Consider the following 17,147-nt stretch of genomic DNA (forward strand, 5'->3'; position numbering starts at 1 on the left):
TGTTTACCATATGAACACATTGGGTGTCTAATGAAACCTGTCAAAAACATTAATGGGTCATATTTCAAAATAACACAATCAAAAACGACTAATGTGAACCAAATGAAAATTATCAGGGAGAATTTGTGACAGTAATGATTTGTTGGTGAAAGGTAATCTGGACTTGTTTGAATGAGATTCCCCTTTTACTGGTTTTGACAGGTTTCTATACACTGGCTAAAACAACAAACTACCTCAGTCTACAAACTAGTCCATACATGAAATAGGGTTTGTTTAGACAATTCTCTTTACCTGTAGGCTACTTAAGTGTTGCAGTTTACCGTGGTAAATACGAATGAATTCATCAGCAAATGTCTGATTTAAACCAGTAGACCATATTTTGGAGATTTTGAGAGAAACATTTAATCGTAGGTTCAGGCGATTTTCAGCGTCACGTGATCGAGTATTCCCGCCTTGTACACAATTATCTTGGTACCCGTAGTTTCCGCTAAAACAGTTATAAAGTTACTGTTACTAAAAAAATAAAATAAAATAAAAAAACCGAAATATTCTGAACATTTATTACACTTTGAAGGTGATTGATATTGTTTTATAATATAAAAAACGGCAGAAATAATATTGAAGTTGCCTAACTCTGGTATTTAAGCAGAAGCTATGGTTAACAAGGTAAAACTCAGCTATTGATAGGTTTAAAAGGTTAATTAAATAAATCAAAAAATAAATTAGCTAACACAGATGATGAACGCGGAAGATGATGATTGACACGCGGTGCAGCCAATCAAAAGGAGAGTTGAGTTTGGAGGGGCGGAGAAACGAGCAAGTGCACCTGAGAGACATCTGAGAGACTGCACAGTGCACACACACCTCCAGAGACCCTCGCAAGATACAGGTATAATATTTCCTTTATATTTCTTTGAATTTAACTTAATATTCATGTTAAACCATTTTTTATTTCTACACAAAGGTAGAAATGACCTTAAGCACGAGGTTAAATAAAAGATAAGCTTCATATTTTGTTCTTTTTTGTTTGTTTGTTTTAACTTGTTTAATCATCTAATATTTCCTCACAATGTATACTGATAAATATGATGATGATATAGCAGTGCGTTATTTTGGGATTAAGATTTTTTTTTCTCATTATAAAATGTCTACAGAAAGACTAAATATATATATATATATATAACGTTTGTTGATAATCGTTAGCACAGCTTATTATATGGCAGTTTATGTTTACATTTGCCATGGTTACATTCTCTGAGTTTATGTTTCCAAGCCAACATTAATCGCTGGGCCTACATAAAAACACTTCCTTGTAATCCCACGTGACGTCTTGAGGACCACCTGACCCCAGTTCACTTCAAAAAGCCTTTGGTGTAAATATCTTAAATGCATTCAGTGTATAATGCAATAAAAGCTCATATCAAACTGTGATTTGTATAACAATTTTATTATTTTATATAAAAATTTTTATATTTGTAATATTTTAATTTCACAGACCAACCTGAAGCTTTAAGAGAGCACAGACTGTAGATACACCTGAGAAGAACTTGGACACAGAGAGTAATGGCCACAGATGCAGTGAACGAGCTCCGCCAGCAGTGCCTCAGCAGGGGCTCAGCAGGAATCAAGGGTCTCGGAAGGTAAGGGAAATATTCAAATCTCTTTAAAAATGGTAAATGATTGTATGATTCCAAAGAGAGAGAAAAAATTGAGGTGGTTAAGATTCAGGTCTGGTAATGGGAAAGTTGTTGTTGATTAATTATTAATATAGATATAATTAACATCAGGTTACTCCAGAAAGACTAAACCAGTGATAGGGACCCAGGGTTATTTAGTTACCTGAAATGAAAACCATAAAAAAAACATTTTATGTATATTATATTATTGTGTGTGTGTGTGTGTGTGTGTGTGTGTGTGTGTGTGTGTGTGTGTGTGTGTGTGTGTGTGTGTGTGTGTGTGTGTATTTTCATTTAGTTTAACTTGATGTACTAAAATTAAAACTGAAATAAAAATTAATAAAACCTACGTGGACATAATTAAAATATGATATAAGATATGATATATATGTCATATTTTAGTTGGACACATACTGTCATGTGCTCATTTTTAAAGACATTGCTAGTAAAAATGGGCTCAACTCACCCTGCTCTCCCATAATGCACCCAGATGCTTTATTTTTGAATTTTTTGTTGTTGTAATTCTCATTATTCTTTGTGATTAATTTCTACTTTTTAAGTTATAATCTCAAATTTTATGTCAATTATGACGTTTTAATTCATAATTTTAACTTTTTAGTCATAATTTAAAGTCACATTTTCAACTTTTCATTGCATAATTATGACTTGGTATATCATCATTTCGACCATAATTATGACTCAAAGTCACATTATCAAATTTTTTTAATGTAATGTTATTTGATGGATTTCGGAGTTATATGACTTGGACATGTACTTCATAAAATTCACCTTATAAGATGATACAATGATGTTTGTCAGGTGATAAATCAATATTTCAAATGATAATTTTGTCTATTTCATTCAGCTTTTACAAAGGTTGAGGATTAAAATATGTCTAAGTCCAACATTTAAACTACGAACGTAAATATTGTTTCCAGGACGTTCCGGATTATGGACGATGATGGCAGTAAATCTCTGGACTTCCAGGAGTTTCAGAAGGGATTGGAGAACTACGGCGTGTCCGTGGGGAAGGACAAAGCACAGCAGATCTTTGCCATGATGGACAAGGATGGAAGCGGCAGCCTCAACTTTGACGAGTTTCTGGAGAAACTAAGGGTAAGAAACTACAGAAACGCTTCCAGGATGCAGAAATGTAAATAAGAGATTCATTGTGCAGTGTAGACAATGTAAAGTTGACCGTTTAGTCACTGGCTTGATTTACTGATGCATAAACAGCAATAAATGATTTTAAGACGAACCTCTGACTGTACATGAATCATTATCAGAAATCACTGATAACAGATCAGGCATCAGAATGAACAAGGTAACTTGCATGTTGTGGCTTTAGTGTCGGGTCCATATCTTACAGTTAAAGTATTTTAGCAAAGCATGCACCGAAATTTCAACTGATTTACCAAATCCACAGTGAAATATACCAACACTCACATAGTTGAAAATAAATAACCACTTGAATCCGTGTCTTTGCTTCAGCCGCCCATGTCGAGTGCACGGAGGCAGGTGATCGGTCAGGCGTTCCAGAAGCTTGATAAGACGGGAGATGGTGTTGTGACTGTAGAAGATCTGCAGGGTGTTTACAACAGCAAACATCACCCCAAACACAAGAGCGGAGAGTGGACAGAAGAACAAGTCTTCCACTCGTTCCTCGACAGTTTCGACTCTCCGTACGACAAGGATGGAAAGGTTCCTTCAAATTATTCCTGCATTTACAGTCTAATAAGTGTCTGGAGATTAGATATTACTATCATCATCATCATCATCATCATGAGTGTTCATTTTTGTCCTCATACGCAATACCATAATAATTATACATATTAACCGAAAAGGTGTACTAGGCTGAAGCTTTTTTCATAAGCATCACTTCCACTACTAAATTTAATCTATGCAAAAAGATACAACACAAAACCATTACTAAAGACAAAACTGCTGAAGATTAAAAATTCGTAGATAAAGTCTCTTTCTGTGTTGACTTTTGATCTCATAATTATTACTTAGTATGTCATAATTTCGACTGTGACTTTTTAAATCTGAATTTCTGCTTTTTTGTCATCATTTAACACTTTTCATCTCATAATTATGACTGTCATATAAAAAAAAAAAATCATAATTATGACTTTTAAATATAGAATTTTATGACATTTTATGTTTAATTTTTTTATCTCATAATTAACTAAAGTCATGATTTCAACTTTAAATTATGATTTCCCAAAGCATGTTTTTTTTTATGTGGGGGAAATTAACTTACTGTACCTACCCCTTTTTTTAAATAAGCGTTGCTTATAAATCTATGCTTAAATTTAATATATGACAAAAACAAAATGGTTACTAAAGACAAATTAATTTAAGACCTTTATACTCAACTAAAAATGACACCTTTTATAAATTAATACAATTCCTTCATATTCTTTTATATACAAATTATTAAGAGACTCGATCGCTTTATATTATGAAAATATTTAATTTAGGCTTTTATTCCCATATAAATATTGATCAGCAACCAAACCTGCTTGACATGCAAACCTCTTGCTGATGCTCAAACGTGCTGCGTAACACGAGAATGAACCTCATTTGCTCTTGCTGAAGCTCAAACGTGCTGCGTAACACGAGAATGATCCTCATTGGCTCTTGGAAAAGCTCAAACGTGCTGCGTAACACGAGACTGAACCTCATTGGCTCAAACGTGCTGCGTAACACGAGAATGAACCTCATTGGCTCAAACGTGCTGCGTAACACGAGAATGAACCTTATTGGTTCTTGCTGAAGCTCAAACGTGCTGCGTAACACGAGACTGAACCTTATTGGTTCTTGCTGAAGCTCAAACGTGCTGCGTAACACGAGAATGAACCTCATTGGCTCTTGCTGAAGCTCAAACGTGATGCGTAACACGAGAATGATCCTCATTGGCTCTTGCTGAAGCTCAAACGTGCTGCGTAACACGAGAATGAACGTCATTGGCCCTTGCAAAAGCTCAAACGTGCTGCGTAACACGAGAATGATCCTCATTGGCTCTTGCTGAAGCTCAAACGTGCTGCGTAACACAAGAATGAACCTCATTGGCTCTTGCAAAAGCTCAAACGTGCTGCGTAACACGAGAATGAACGTCATTGGCCCTTGCAAAAGCTCAAACGTGCTGCGTCACACGAGAATGAACCTTTTGGTTCTTGCAGAAGCTCAAACGTGCTGCGTAACACAAGAATGAACCTCATTGGCTCTTGCAAAAGCTCAAACGTGCTGCGTAACACGAGAATGAACCTCATTGGTCCTTGCAAAAGCTCAAACGTGCTGCGTAACACGAGAATGATCCTCATTGGCTCTTGCTGAAGCTCAAACGTGCTGCGTAACACGAGAATGAACCTCATTGGCTCTTGCTGAAGCTCAAACGTGATGCGTAACACGAGAATGATCCTCATTGGCTCTTGCTGAAGCTCAAACGTGCTGCGTAACACGAGAACGAACCTCATTGGCTCTTGCAGAAGCTCAAACGTGCTGCGTAACACAAGAATGAACCTCATTGGCTCTTGCAAAAGCTCAAACGTGCTGCGTAACACGAGAATGAACCTCATTGGTTTTTGCTGAAGCTCAAACGTGCTGCGTAACACGAGAATGAACGTCATTGGCCCTTGCAAAAGCTCAAACGTGCTGCGTAACACGAGAATGAACCTCATTGGCTCTTGCTGAAGCTCAAACGTGATGCGTAACACGAGAATGATTCTCATTGGCTCTTGCTGAAGCTCAAACGTGCTGCGTAACACAAGAACGAACCTCATTGGCTCTTGCTGAAGCTCAAACATGCTGCGTAACACGAGAACGAACCTCATTGGCTCTTGCAGAAGCTCAAACGTGCTGCGTAACACAAGAATGAACCTCATTGGCTCTTGCAAAAGCTCAAACGTGCTGCTTAACACGAGAATGAACCTCATTGGTTTTTGCTGAAGCTCAAACGTGCTGCGTAACACGAGAATGAACGTCATTGGCCCTTGCAAAAGCTCAAACGTGCTGCGTAACACGAGAACGAACCTCATTGGCTCTTGCTGAGGCTCAAACGTGCTGCGTAACACGAGAACGAACCTCATTGGCTCTTGCTGAAGCTCAAACGTGCTGCGTAACACGAGAATGATCCTCATTGGCTCTTGCTGAAGCTCAAACGTGCTGCGTCACACGAGAATGAACCTTTTGGTTCTTGCAGAAGCTCAAACGTGCTGCGTAACACGAGAATGAACCTCATTGGCTCTTGCAAAAGCTCAAACGTGATGCGTAACACGAGAATGAACCTCATTGGCTCTTGCAGAAGCTCAAACGTGCTGCGTAACACGAGAATGAACCTCATTGGCTCTTGCTGAAGCTCAAACGTGCTGTGTAACACGAGAATGAACCTCATTGGCTCTTGCAGAAGCTCAAACGTGCTGTGTAACACAAGAATGAACCTCATTGGCTCTTGCAAAAGCTCAAACGTGCTGCGTAACACGAGAATGAACCTCATTGGTTTTTGCTGAAGCTCAAACGTGCTGCGTAACACGAGAATGAACGTCATTGGCCCTTGCAAAAGCTCAAACGTGCTGCGTAACATGAGAATGAACCTCATTGGCTCTTGCTGAAGCTCAAACATGCTGCGTAACACGAGAACGAACCTCATTGGCTCTTGCAGAAGCTCAAACGTGCTGCGTAACACGAGAATGAACCTCATTGGTTCTTGTTGAAGCTCAAACGTGCTGCGTAACACGAGAATGAACCTCATTGGCTCTTGTTGAAGCTCAAACATGCTGCGTAACACGAGAACGAACCTCATTGGCTCTTGCTGAAGCTCAAACGTGCTGCGTCACACGAGAATGAACCTTTTGGTTCTTGCAGAAGCTCAAACGTGCTGCGTAACACGAGAATGAACCTCATTGGTTCTTGCAGAAGCTCAAACGTGCTGCGTAACACGAGAATGAACCTCATTGGCTCTTGTTGAAGCTCAAACGTGCTGCGTAACACAAGAATGAACCTCATTGGCTCTTGCAGAAGCTCAAACGTGCTGCGTAACACAAGAATGAACCTCATTGGCTCTTGCAAAAGCTCAAACGTGCTGCGTAACACGAGAATGAACCTCATTGGTTTTTGCTGAAGCTCAAACGTGCTGCGTAACACGAGAATGAACGTCATTGGCTCTTGCTGAGGCTCAAACGTGCTGCGTAACACGAGAATGATCCTCATTGGCTCTCGCACGTCAAGCGAACATGCTTGAACCTCCGTTTATCACAACTGATATGTGAGTTGATTAAAGTTTATACGTGAATGAACGTCTAAATTACAACATGGCATGAACACACCTTTTTTTTCTTCCTGTGATAGGTGACGCTGGAGGAGTTTGTGAACTACTACAGTGGGGTCAGTGCTTCTATTGACAGCGACGAGTATTTCATCACCATGATCAAGAACGCGTGGAAGCTGTAGTCATCATCGCTCGCCATTAATTTCACATGCATTCCATTTGTCATTAGAAATAACACTGAAATAGTGCAGATTGTAAACTATTTACTTGTAGAAATCATGTCTAATTAAAGTTTTTTTGACTGCTACATTTTGCCTTAATGTTTCACACATTGCTCGTTTTCCCAGAAGACAAAAAGTCCCTCTCACAGATCCATCTGATTCTGGTTGACCTTTGACCCAGGACACGAAAGTAAACAGCGTGACAGCCAGTCAAAATCTGGGCTTGTAAGACGTCAGCTTCAGGAGAGCTTTATTGATTTCTCTGACAAACACCTTTCAATCTGTTGTTAAATCGCACCAGCTGTAAACTTGTGCATCGATAGTTTCTGTGCAGATGTTTATGAGTTTGTGTCGCCATCTGCTGAACATTCACAACATGACACCTCAACGTCAATCTCAACTCATTTTAGGAAATAAAGTCTGATTATTAATGCAGAAGTAGAACAAAAGTGATTCTCACTACACAGATTTTTGCCAAACAACTAACAATCAGCAATTTTAACCAAACTTAATACACTAGCATTCAAAAGTTTAGGGTCTGTAACAAGAAATTAATACTGTTTATTCAGTAAGGATGCATTAAATTGATCAAAAGTGACAGTAAAGACATTTATAATGTTACAAAAGATTCTATTTAAAAAAAAAAATGCTGTTCTTTTCAACTTTCTATTCATCAAAAAATCCTGAAAAATATGTATTACGGTTTCCACAGAAATATGAAGCAGCACAAACTGTTTTTAACATTGATGATAATCAGAAATGTTGATCTTGAGCAGCAAATCATCATATTAGAATGATTTCTGAAGGATCATGTGACACTGAAGACTGGAGTAATGATGACAGGAATAAATTACATTGTTAAATACATTCAAATGTCACAACATTACAATTGTTTTTAATATTTTGATCAAATAAATGCAGCCTTGATAAGTATAAGACGAAAAAAAATAAAAAATCTCACCCCAAACTTTTGAACGGTAGTATATTTCACACTAAAGTAAATAAAGCTTACTTTTTTTTCTTTTTCTTTTTTTTAACCAATAAGAAGTTTTCATTGTAACGATATTTCCTTTATGCAAAATATATTTTCTTTAAACTTTTGGATGTGTTCATGATATTCACCCATGAATTGAAAGACTGCTATAAATCACCATAACTTCATAAAGAAAAATCACATGATTCTTCCTTGTGAGAAAGTGAAGCTCACGATTTGACATAAGACAAAAATTTATTTCAAATGTTTCATCTTTTTTTCTCTTTTTTTTCTTTTTTTTTTTTACTTTGATATTACTATTTATTTTGTAAAGGAGTTTGGAGACATGGTGTGCTAGTAAGTGATAATATACGCATAGAAATTTACAGAACATTCAAGGGTACAAGTTTTTGTTTTTTTTTTGTCCTTTTTTTTCCTGTCTAAATGCACTCAAACTTCCAACACACGAAGAAATATCATCTCCAAATGACATGAAAAATGGATAAAAAGTTAATATAGTAAATCAATATTAAAAAAAAAAAAAAAAAGGCCAAAACAATACAAACCCTCAGAATATGGAAAATAAAAACAAATACAGAGATGCTGCTTTAAAAATGTTAAATTCTCATCAGATCAACTAAAAAAAGAAATATTAAACATTATCTGCCCCTAAACGAAGCTACACAACTCAATTAGATGTTTCAAGAGACGTTGGTGTGAAGATATTTTTCTCTTGTACAGGGGGGCGAGCGAGCTCTAGAAACAGATCCACTACAGCACGAGTCCGTGTGCTGGTTAAGTCCTTTATTGGTTAACACCGATGAGAAATCTAACTACCATCTTAGCAGACTAGTAAAAGTGTCAGCTTGTCCTAGAAAGTGAACATCCAGGAGATGCTTGGGTGAAACTGCCAGAAATCAGTCGCAACCTGGGAAAAAAAATGGTACAATTACACCGAACACAGGGGATATAGGTCAGGTGACTGATGCTACCGGCCAGCTGATTGGCCGATAAGTGTGATGATGCGGCGAGGGCATGATGAGAAATGGTCTGAAGCCGAGAGCCAGTGAAAAAAGAGAGACAGAGAGAGAGAGAGAGAGAGACAGAGCGAATGAGTAAAAAACGGTCCCACGGTAGAAACTGCAGTCTTGTCGATTCCGTGTCTTAAACGGAGAGAGAAACACCCTCACACTCATCAATATGATGAGCGACCAAGTCCAAAGCCATACATGGAAAAGTCTCGATTTTTTTTCTTTTTTTTTTCTTTTTTGTTGTCTTTTTAATTTGTTTATTTGCAGTCCAAGAGGAAAAAAAAACCAACAACTAAAAACAAATGAAACGATTAAAAAAAAAAAAAAAAAAAAAAAAAAACAGCTCCAGATTTACAATAAATGTTGGAGGGGAAAATGAACTACAGAAGTTTGGGTGAGTCCCAGGGGTCCTCAGAGCGGTCTGACTGGGGCTGTCCGCAGAGATGCCTGCACTGAAACACCTGGTGGGCGGCTGTGGGTGGAGCGGAGCTTCATGATGCTATGTGCTCTCGCCCGCGGGGGTCTCGCTGTTCTCACAGTTACCTGGAAGAGAACAAGACAACGTTCAACTCACAAATATACAGTAAAACAAGGGGCTGATCAAGAAATACTGCATTACCTCACCACTGTTTTTTAATGACTCAATGTTTAGGATATTAAAGCAGCCCTATTACAGTTATGGAAGTTCCTCATTTTGTTTGAGTCTCCTTCAATACATGCATCCAAGGCCAAAACACTTTGACCTGTCTTAATAGGTTCATCAAGGATTCAGTCTCTCTTAACCCCTCCTTTCTGAGAGCCTGCTCTACTCTGATTGGTCAGATGGCCCAGTCTGTAGTGATTGGTCTACTCCGCTCTGATTGGTCAGATGGCTCAGTCTGTAGTGATTGGTCTACTCCGCTCTGATTGGTCAGATGGCCCAGTCTGTTGTTATTGGTCTACTCTGATTGGTCAGATGGCTCAGTCTGTAGTGATTGGTCTACTCCGCTCTGATTGGTCAGATGGCTCAGTCTGTAGTGATTGGTCTACTCCGCTCTGATTGGTCAGATGGTCCAGTCTGTAGTGATTGGTCTACTCTGCTCTGATTGGTCAGATGGCCCAGTCTGCTGTGATTGGTCTACTCTGCTCTGATTGGTCAGATGGTCCAGTCTGTTGTGATTGGTCTACTCTGCTCTGATTGGTCAGATGACCCAGTCTGCTGTGATTGGTCTACTCTGCTCTGATTGGTCAGATGGCCCAGTCTGTATTGATTGGTCTAATCGATTCTTTCTTTTAGGAGACAATAACTTTATTTGTCATTCACTTTAATCTTTAAAAATGTGCAACCTTTTACATTCACAAACAACTGTATTACACACTGCATGAAAGGTAATATGAAAAAAATCATTATAGGTGCACTTTAATATTAATATTTAATACAGTATTTATTCCTCTTTGTTAACGATTAGAGCTAACACAAATATAACGTAATTTTTGGCTCATGTTAGCTCAAGTCCATTACAAAATAATAAGATACAACTTTTGATTTTAAGAGTGTCAGCAAATGTTGAAATTAACAAGATCAATAAATAATGTACAAGAATTGTTCATTGTTAGTTCATATTAAATAATGTTAAATGGAAAAATAAATCAAACTAAAGTAATTGATAATATTAATTTATGCATTAGCTAACAATGTGTAATAATGTTTATTAATCTTTGTTAGAGACATTTCAAAATAAGAGTGTCTGTGTATTTTAGGCTTGTTTATAATTAAAAGTCCCGTAATATGCAGATTTCTTTTAAAAATAAATACAATTTGAAGCAACAATATTTAAAAACCTACTGTACTTTGTTTTCAAATAAATGATTGCACCCTTAAAGTTCTTTATGCACTGCTAAATATTTTAAATTATGAGCATACGTGCTCCTTTGCAGAAACATCATGCTTCATACGTCCTGATGAAATCCAGGCGAATGAAAGTGTCGTACCGCTGCTGGTGGAGTTCCCCGTGCCGGTGGAGTTGGCGCCGCTGCTGTTGTTAGTGGGTTCGTCGTCGTCGCTTGACTGTGGGATCTCTGGTTCTGCCGGGGCGGGGGTGCTCTCGGTGTCCGGCTCCACACGACTCCGCAGGGCCAGGATCCGGTGATGTAGAGCGGCGGCCAGCTGACCCGCATCTTTAGAGCTCGCCTGAGGACACACATCACAGACCAACTGTGAATGTTCATGCAGGGTTCCCAAAAACAACATCTGCATGACTTTCCCAGGCACTGACTGAATGATTAATGCAAAAATTATTTTATAGACTGCAGTGCACACACACAAACAATTTAAGTAGATGCAATATTTTAAAGCTGAGAATAACTAGCCTATACAATTTAGATTCTCTTATATATCCTCCTACAAATGTCTATCACTTGATTTCATTGACTTATAAGGCCTGTAAATAATGGGCTTTATTCATGACATACAATCTAAAAAATATATATAAAAAAATAAAAGTAAAAATATTTATTAATAAATTAAAAAGCATTCATTTAAAATAAGATAATTAATTAAATAAAATTAAGAAACTCTTTTTTTATTTATAATTTAAAATAAATGTAATTAACAATACATTTTAATAAAAAAAAATGAAATTTAATTCTAAATAATACAAAATAAATATAAATTTAACTAAAATAAATACATTTTATGAAGATAAATAATTGATTAAATTGACTAGAAAACCTGATACCAAAATGTAATTTTTCAAACAAGTTATGCATGTTACCTTTGCATTAATTCACTGATAAATACAACTAAATACCAATCCCCTTCTTGTGTGAAGCGTTATGGAGGTGTCCATCATACCGATATGAGGAAGACCTTGACTCCCTGGTCCTCAGTGTCCATGGCTGTGATGCGAACGCTTTTCTCACTGGCTTTATCCACCTGCATCTGAGGCCAAAGCTTCGTGTTGAGAATCAATCGCAGACTGCCCTGTGTACGCATCACTGCAAAACAGACGGCGAAAGATGAGAAAGATGAAGACCACTCTGAAGCGAGCGTGCCACACAAGTGCTGAAAAGTGAAGCCAAAGCGTCTCGATCGCCCAGTGGTTGTTCCCAGTATAGATCATAAACCCCGTCCTCCTCTACCCTGGAAATCCAGAAATCTCACGAGAGCACAAGTTGAATTTGCTCAGCGAGTTTACTCTGGTGTCTAGTAATGATGCTCATTAAATATGCCCTTGTATCCGAGCTGCACCAATCACATCGGGTTATCTGATATAGGCGGGCCAGAGGCGAGCTAAACAGAAGACGACAGCGCTGTGACGTCGAAGTCATTAGTAAACATTGCAAGATGGCTATGGATGAACACCAGTTGTTTGAAACGGCTTTGGCCGCTACAATGAACGAGTTAGACGTGGCTTTTTATCTAAAAGAGGAACAGAAGACTGCACTCGAATCGCTCCTTTGCAAGAAGGGCGTTTTTGCTGTTTTGCCGACCGGATACGGCAAGAGTCTAATCTACCAGTTAGCTCCGCTGGTAGCTAAGCGATAACTTGTTGTGATTGGTCGTAGTGTTATCCAATTGCGTGCAGTGAGTTTTTTAAATGCATGCTTGGTGCCGCCCCTCGAGCTGGCTGATTTTCATTAGTCGATGCCAGACCATTAATCTTTCAGATTTGGGTCTGGATTTCCAGGCTAGTCCTCCCCATGAAGTCTAATGGAACGTGACGGAAACTAAAAAAATCAAATTGCACTTAAAATAAAAATTTTCCAAAGATGTTTTCTATCATTTTAGGTCATTTTTATCACGCAGATGTAAGTTTAAATGTTACTTTTTTAAAATAATTTTCGTCTTAGTTATTTGATACTATTGGGAATGTGACATCATGATTGACAGCTTCTCTAAACGAAGTGGTCCCTGAGGCATCAACAGACTTTTTCTTCTTTTTTTTCAGGGGAGGAGATTGGAGCTTGTACTTTAAGGGATACTTCACAGTTTTTTCATATTAAACTATGTTATTCCCTTAACTAAGACGAGTTGATACATACCTCTCTCGTCTCAGTGCGTGCACTCAATCGCTCTGGCGCGCGGCGACACTTTGATAGCACTTAGCTTAGCCCAGTTCATTCATTAGGACCCAAACAGAGATGAAGTTAAAGCGAACAAACACCTCCACCAACCAACGTGACTTTTTACTACGCCGAGTCGAAGTGCTCCCAAGTGCTATTCCGCCATACATTATAGTTATCCTTTTTACCCGCCTAGAAAAGCGCCACGTTTTATTTTGTGTCACCATACTTGGTCGTGTAACTACTCGTGTAACTGTATTTAAATAGAGAAAACGTGGAGGCGTTTGGTCGCTTTAACTTCATCTCTGTTTGGGTCCTAATGAATGAACTGGGCTAAGCTAAGTGCTATCAAAGTGTCGCCGCGCGCCAGAGCGATTGAGTGCACGCACTGAGACAAGAGAGGTATGTATTAACTCGTCTTAGTTAAGGGAATAACATAGTTTAATATGAAAAATCAGTGAAGAATCCCTTTAATTTCTACATGTCCATAACTGTTAATTTCACACTGACATGAGTTGTACCGCAGTAAACTGTATTAACGGTTTCTGCGGGACCTTGATATTGCGGCTCCACTTCACGTTCACTACTGCGCAGAATCAGGTCCCAAAATCAGCGCAAGATGTCCGCGCCATATCAGGACTTTGACAGCTTCCCTTTTCACCAATGGAAGAGAGTGTCAGTCTATGCTCTGAAGACACGTGACCGGCTGGACGGCGCTCTTACCTAATCTGGACTGTAACGAGCCGTCATCGGTGGACGCCATGTCGTTCAGTCTGAGCAGACCGCGGCCTCGTTCCACCCACGACTGAGCTGGCTTATCGAACACAAACAACTTGCACTGCATCTGTGGAGAGATGGGACACAAATCAGCTCATTATCACCAGGTCATCTTATCACTGAGAGGAAAACACTAGCTTGCAATGATTAAAGGAATGTTTCTGGTCAATACAACTTGAGTTCTATGAAACTTGCTTGCTGTCAATTACCACAGAAAATAGTTCAGACTTGTCCCTGTAAAAACAAGAAATTAAGTTTACAGTAATGCACTTACAATATAAGTCTATGGGGCAAGACACGGCAGACTAAAAGTTAAAGCACACCGTTTTGAAAGTATAACCAGAAAGTTCAGTACAAGTTAAGCTCATTTGGCATTACATTGATTAACACAAACAATAAATGAAGTCCTAAATTCTGGCAAGAAAATTTTTATATTTAAATATCACAAAAATAAACGGATTTTCTCCTTTTCGTTACAAAAAAAGGTTACAGCAAAGAAAACATAAATAGCACCAAGACACTTAAAAGTAAATGGTAGGATATGTCAATATGTGAAGTGTATCATGTTATACATGCCCTTAATACTAAATATTCAGTAAAAAACGTTTATGTAAAGCTGTTTACATCCTTTGTCCAGTTCTCATCATGGCAACAACATTGTAAAATTGGATTAAACAGCTTTTTTTCACACTAAAATCAATGCATTTACATCATATGACTGTACTACTAAAACGGTATTGTGTTTACAAATTGACCCTATTCACTTCCATTCCATGTATGTTTTTTTTTGAAGAAGAAGAAGAAAAAAAAAAGAGAAACACTTCGGTTTAAATAAATATGACAGGTTAACATGAGACATGTACATGTAATGTTATCCCCAATTTTGAAACGCTTGACAATTTAAAGCCACAAAACCCTGTAACTTCAATATGAAGTAACTATTCATAAAGTATTCATATCACACAACTCAGCAATGCTGAAATCACATAACCAGAAGTTCCTCTGCTGATCAGAAACGTGAGCTTTCTACTGACAGGACGACGAGCTGAGATTATCTTCTGTTGTAACTGAAAGCTGCAACAGATGTTGTTGACGGATTCAGTGAATCTCAATCCGGAACATTCTTTAAATTGTGGACTAAATGCCAACAGTTTTCCTGAGGCGAGCGACTCTTGACTGCTACGCTGAACATCGTCTCACCTGTAAAACGTTGCTCTCCGCCTCCTCTCCTGTACGGACCTCCACCTTCTCCAGAATGCACTTCTTGGCAGTGGCTTTGGTGTACGCGGCTGCCGACTCTTCTAGAGACTCTGTTACACTGTGATCTGACATATGCACAGAGAGAGACACGTCAGGATGAACTGAACGTAGCATAACTTCAGCATATCTGCCTACTATGGGGAAGGCTTAGCTATTAATTAGGGCATGACAAGCATCCAGTCACAAAACTAATTTAATATTCAAACAGTCAACAATATAGTGTGATTCTGGGATGACTAGGGATGCAGCGATACCACCTTTTTTCAGACCAAATACAAGTACTTACATTTTGGTGCCAAGATACCAATATGAGTACTTAATAATACCATTACAATTCTTCTAACAATGCTTTATTTTCATCAGATGTTTTTCACTTTCTGACTGTAACAAAGTACAACTGATGCTGTTGCTGACATTTTAACATTCAACTTGGTGTTTTCCTAAACAAACATGGCACTGCTGCCCATTTCACATAAATGTAACTGAAGAACAACTGAAATTATGTTAGCATATGTTAGTACAGTACTAAAGACTAAGCCTTTTTTGGAAAAGTGAGAGGCAGGTTATTTTTGATGAAAGCAGTGTTGATGTTTGAGAAAAAAAACGATCTTTATCTCTAAATCAGGGCTAATGTCACATTGCCATAAGGGGCCGTTCACATGTGTGACCCTGGACCACAAAACCAGTCACATGGGTACATTTTTTTTAAACTGAGATGTATACATCATCTGAAAGCTGAATAAATAAGCTTTCCATTGATGTATGGTTTGTTAGGATAGGACCGAGATACAATTATTTGGCCGAGATACAACTATTTGTAAATCTGGAATCAGAAGATGCAAAAAAAATCAAAACATTGAGAAAATCTCCTTTAAAGTTGTCCATTTATGTTCGCGATTGTGCTGCATTCACTCACAAAAATAAATGTTTTATATATTTACGGTAGGAAATGTACTAAATATCTTCATGGAACATGATCTTTACTTAATATCCTAATGATTTTTGGCATAAAAGAAAAATGGATAATTTTGACCCATACAATGTATTGTTGGCTATTGCCACAAATTTACCCGTGCGACATGTGACTGGTGACCTGATCCAGGGTCACATATCGCGTTTTTTGCGCGTCCAAATTCATTATTTCAAATGAAGGGCGCGGCAAGCGCACTCATAATAGTTTTGCGCCTATGTTCACAGTTTCATAGCAGCGACAGACGGCAGCGCGACCACTTGTGGAAAGGAGGAGAAATCCCGTTTTAAGATGCGATATGTGACCGGCCCCTTAGAGTGGTATCGGGTGCGGTTGTATTGGGGTAGTTTTACGAGTACATGAGCACAGTATCGGACCGAAACCCGAGTACTGGTATCAGTATAGGTGCATCCCTAGGGATGACCAATGTCAATGTCAAGATACATGTACTCCGATATGACAAGTTTTCAGAATTTAGTCTTTTTTTTTTTTTATTCTCACTGAAAACAAAATGATGCACAAAGCACCAAATATCATAGACAAAAGGCCCTGTTTACAGCTGCATTTTGGTCAATCGGATCACAAGTAGACGAGGGAGACACATCCTTGTTTACACCTAGTGTTTTAATCCGTCTCTTTTGTCCACTTTCAACTACTTCTGTCCTGATTTCTTCAAGGGCAGGGTCTATGGACGGGTAAATGTATGGGTTTTTTCAGATCTTTCGATCTAATGGACAAAATAAGCTCACACAATTTACATGAACGCGCCGGAGACAACGGAAAAAACACACGGAGAGCATCAGCTTTAGTTTCTGCTCTGACAGACGCAAGACCAGCCGAACGCTGTGAGTGTGTGTTAGAAATCAGGAATGATGAGAGAACATTGTGCTTGGTATGTTTTTCATCTTCAAACCAAACTTGGGTCT

The 17,147-nt window shown here is 38.4% G+C and overlaps 2 protein-coding genes across 4 annotated transcripts in view; one reads left to right on the forward strand and one right to left on the reverse strand.

Annotated features, from left to right (window-relative positions):
- The first annotated feature begins 789 nt into the window (after positions 1 to 789).
- On the forward strand, positions 790 to 8,687 carry capsla (calcyphosine-like a). Its single transcript, XM_082173275.1, has 5 exons — positions 790 to 889; positions 1,496 to 1,640; positions 2,615 to 2,792; positions 3,168 to 3,377; positions 7,026 to 8,687. The coding sequence occupies exons 2-5, from the start codon at positions 1,564 to 1,566 to the stop codon at positions 7,125 to 7,127; spliced, it is 567 nt and encodes a 188-aa protein (XP_082029401.1). The 5' UTR covers positions 790 to 889; positions 1,496 to 1,563; the 3' UTR covers positions 7,128 to 8,687.
- The window catches only part of ranbp3b (RAN binding protein 3b), a 33,846-nt gene continuing 25,074 nt past the window's right edge, over positions 8,376 to 17,147 (reverse strand). For all 3 annotated transcript variants that reach the window (XM_082173066.1, XM_082173065.1, XM_082173064.1), the window contains 5 exons: positions 15,192 to 15,316; positions 13,938 to 14,058; positions 12,004 to 12,146; positions 11,142 to 11,340; positions 8,376 to 9,713 (listed from right to left, as the gene is read on the reverse strand). In XM_082173066.1, coding sequence (XP_082029192.1) covers positions 9,670 to 9,713; positions 11,142 to 11,340; positions 12,004 to 12,146; positions 13,938 to 14,058; positions 15,192 to 15,316 — 632 coding nt within the window. In that variant the 3' untranslated portion in view covers positions 8,376 to 9,669. The remainder of the gene's footprint in view (positions 9,714 to 11,141; positions 11,341 to 12,003; positions 12,147 to 13,937; positions 14,059 to 15,191; positions 15,317 to 17,147) is intronic.

Source organism: Leuciscus leuciscus (genome assembly GCF_965113295.1).
Source record: "Leuciscus leuciscus genome assembly, chromosome: 6".
Classification (NCBI taxonomy): Eukaryota; Metazoa; Chordata; class Actinopteri; order Cypriniformes; family Leuciscidae; genus Leuciscus; species Leuciscus leuciscus.